The sequence below is a fragment of the Propithecus coquereli genome, unplaced genomic scaffold (genome assembly GCF_000956105.1).
Source record: "Propithecus coquereli isolate 6110/MARCELLA unplaced genomic scaffold, Pcoq_1.0 Scaffold351, whole genome shotgun sequence".
NCBI lineage: Eukaryota > Metazoa > Chordata > Mammalia > Primates > Indriidae > Propithecus > Propithecus coquereli.
In genome coordinates, this window is record NW_012149186.1 from 1816213 (window position 1) to 1820084 (window position 3872).

The 3872-nt window shown below is 38.0% G+C and overlaps 1 protein-coding gene across 1 annotated transcript in view; it reads right to left on the reverse strand.

Moving 5' to 3' along the window:
- Positions 1–3872, reverse strand: part of FAM35A (family with sequence similarity 35, member A) — a 45149-nt gene that overhangs the window by 32595 nt on the left and 8682 nt on the right. The window contains exons 3-4 of the mRNA XM_012651254.1: positions 922–1116; positions 627–761 (exon numbers count right to left, since the gene is read on the reverse strand). Coding sequence (XP_012506708.1) covers positions 627–761; positions 922–1116 — 330 coding nt within the window. The remainder of the gene's footprint in view (positions 1–626; positions 762–921; positions 1117–3872) is intronic.

Below are 3872 nucleotides of genomic sequence, written 5' to 3' on the forward strand. Positions count from 1 at the left end.
CTCTTGTGAGGCTGGTCTCTAACTCCTGACCTCAAGCAATCCTCCCGCGTCGGCCTCCCAGAGTGCTAAGATTACAGGCGTGAGCCACCGTGCCCGGCTTCATGGGTCATATTTTAAACATGAACGTTCTCTGGCTAGCTAATAGCCCACACTTTTAAAACAACTGGAATAAAAACCCGAAACACAGAATTTATTGAACAGTAATTGTGACTTGAAAGAGTTAAGGTAACTCCCCTAACATCTGCCCTATGACCAGAGAGAAGTTTATTCATCAGAGTACTTGGGCTGAAAAAAATTGTAGAAGCTTCTCCAGAATTAAATTTTTAAAGAACATTATGTGAAGGAAATAAGATCTTCACTAAAAAGGTAAAGTAGTATACCTGGGAATAAATTTAAGCCTTTATTTTGCCACCATTAATTACAGGAGACTTTTTAGATAACTGAATTGATGTAAGAGATATAAAATTATAACAAGAAATTTGCAGATTATTCAATTACGATCTCTTGTATTTCAAATGTTGTCTAATCTTGCTGTCTAATCTCTTAAGATTTTCTTTATCTTAGGCTCGTAAGCATTAATCATTTACCAAACTATAAATAGATTAAATGCTTTTTGGTTTATTTACCTTTTTTCCTTTGAAGCTGAGGGTACCAGGCAGCTCCAGGACCCCATAGTACAAGCACATAATGTTGACCTTGGGCCTGTTCCACTGTTAACATAACTTTCCTTTGCTTCTGTCCTCTATAGCTGTATAATGCCTCTGGAAAAGGAACATCTTAGTTGGTATTACTCTATCACATGTGATACCATACTTTAATATCTGATGACAAATATACAGTGATAACCAAACGGTACACTAAAATGGTCTTATATCTTAATTTTTTATAATTTAAAATTAAAAAGGCGCTCAAAATATTTACCTGTCAGTACAGTGATATCAATAACTTTTAGTAGTGCATGGACTAATATGTCAGGTTGAAGCTCCTCCAATTCTACAAACTCTATACTGTTCATTCTCTGAGGCTGCCTCCGAGGAAGATCTTTGAGATAGCAGTGTTTTGAAGACACATATGCCAGTAAGTCTTGAAGTACAACATCACTAACGATACTAGAATCTAAGGAAGAAAAACATACGCAAAGGATGACAACATTATATTTTTCTTAACAACACAATATTTTCTTAGAATTGTATTTCATGTTGTAAAGTGTGGTTAGATGTAAAATATGACTTCCTTTCTACAAAACACGTACCTTATTCTTTAATCAGTTTAGATGCAAAAAATAAAACCTGATATTTTTAACCAATGGAAGAATTATTTACCATCTCCAAAAAATTTGCTCTGTCCCCTCTTACTTCTCTATTTTGTTAATAATATCATTTTTCTAACAATTAACCAAGCTCAACATTTGTTATTTTTTGACTCTACCACCCTGATATAGCCATTTGGTTCCCCAATCCCTGGAGTCTGATTTGATCCTGCCTTTGCCACTCTTCCTCAAGCCCCTCAGCACTTCCAGTCTGGTACAGGCCAGGGGCCGCCTCACTGGGCACTCCGTACTCTACACAGCGGTAGGCCTGTGTCCGCACCGCCTTCCCACCACAATGATGTCATCCTCCTTTCCTCCTATCCAAATACCACACAGAATGACAACCGCTAGCCTCACAGTGCTTCCTCCTTCCTGGAATGCAGAGAGCTTTTTATCCTAACACTCATTTGGCATTTGCGCATGTGCTACTTTGTAACATTTCTCTTGATTATTGCATCAGCTATTTAATTCTTCAGTCATTACCTCTTTCAAATGTTTTTCTCTCAACTGTCTCAATTTTTTCCTCATTTTTTATTAAGGTATATTTGACATACAATAAAATGCACACATTTTAAATGCACAGGTTGGTGAGTTTTGTTGATTATATTTCAATTTTTCTTAAGGTAAAGGAGGTATGTTTGAATACATGATTGATTGTGGACCAAAAAAAGATCCTGACAATAAACTCAAGTGCTTTTTAGAAAGCAGACTCTACAAGCCGATTTATGATTCTTCTTTCCTTCTGCCATTAACATGCTCATGCTACACTCATCATTCACCCACTCTTCAGTGGATCAGCCACTATGTAGCAGGCATTATACTAGATGCTAAGGATACAAAGACAAATCACGGCACAATCCTGGCACTGAAGGAGTTAGGACCTGGAAGTGGACAACAACAAACCTGGGCATAGGGTATAAGAGATGCAGGTAAGCATCGCTAAGAGCACACAGAAAAAGAGTTGCCTGGGAAAATTGGAAAAGGAAGGAATATTTGAACTGAGTTTTAGGGAAATGTCTAAAAAGTTTTCAGGTAGCAAATAAGGTTGGGATACATTTGCAGGTAAAGAGAAAGGGTTCATGATCCTTTATGTACCATGGATGCTTTTGGTAGTCCATACAGACCCACTATTAGAGAAATATCTACTATATCTATTATAACAGCTTTATTGAGATATATTTCACATATACAAAATTCACCTTTTCATTCTTTCTTACAGGAAGGATGCCATACTATTAATACATACACTTTTTTGGGCTCTATGTGTATTTTTGTTGTTGTTGTTTTGAGATAGGGTCTCATTCTGTAGCCTGGGATAGAGTGCGGTGGCGTCATCATTGCTCATTGCAACATCAAACTCCTGGGCTCAGTTGATCCTCCTGCCTCAGCCTCCCAAGTAGCTGGAAATACAGATGTGTGCCACCACACCTGGTTAATTTTTCTATTTTTAGTAGAGATGGGGGTGTTGCTATGTTGCCCAGGCTGGTCTCAAACTCCTGGCCTCAAGCAATCCTCCTGCCTTGGCCTCCCAATATGCTAGGATTACAGACATGAGCCACCGCACGTGGCCTGAGCTTTATGTTTTTCATGTAACAGTAGGTCCTGGAAATGACTTCATATCAGTTCATAGAGATCTTTTTCATTCTCTTTTTACAGCTGCTTAGTATTCCACTATGTGAATGTACCATAATTCAGACAATTATTCTCCTACGTATGGGCATTTAGATTTGTTCCAGTATTTTGCGCTTACAAACAACACTGCAATAAATAACCCTGTGATATGTATTTTCATATTGTTGGTGGTGAATCTTCAAGATGGATTCCTAGAAGTGGGACTGCTGGGTCAGAAGCTAAGTACATACAGAATTTTGTTAGGTATTACCAAATATCCCTCCAGAAGGGTTGTGGCACTTTGCATGCCTACCAACAATGTGTAAGAAGGCCTATTTCCCCACAGCCTTGCCAAAGAATAAATTGCCATATTCTTTTAATTTTGACAATCTCATAGGTGAGAAATGATATCTCCATGTAGTTTTAATTTGAATTTCTCTAATTATGAGTTATATTTGAGGGCCATTTTTATATTATTTTTCCCATTTTCCAATCAGGTCCTTTGCTACTCAATTTTTAAAAGTTCTTCATATATTAGAGATATTAGTTTTTTGGTATATGTCATAAATATTTTCTCCAAGTTTGTCAGTTGTCTTTTGACTTTGTTTATGGTGTTTTAGTTATGCAAAATTTTATTTTTCTGTAGTCAAATTTATCAGTCTTGCCTTTTACAGCCTCTGGATTCTGAGTAATATTAAGAAAGACTTTCCCAGCCAGGCGTGGTGGTGTGCACCTGTAATCCCAGCTGCTGAGGAGGCTGAGGCAGGAGGATCGCTCGAGCCCAGGAGTCTGAGGTTGCAATAAGCTATGATCGTGCCACTGTACTCCAGCTTGGGTGACAGAGCAAGACCCTGTTTCTAAAAAGGAGGAGGAGGGGGAGGGGAAGGAAGAGGAGGAGGAGAAAAAAAGAAGAAGTGGAAGAAGTTAGCCTTTATCTCAATGATTTCAGATA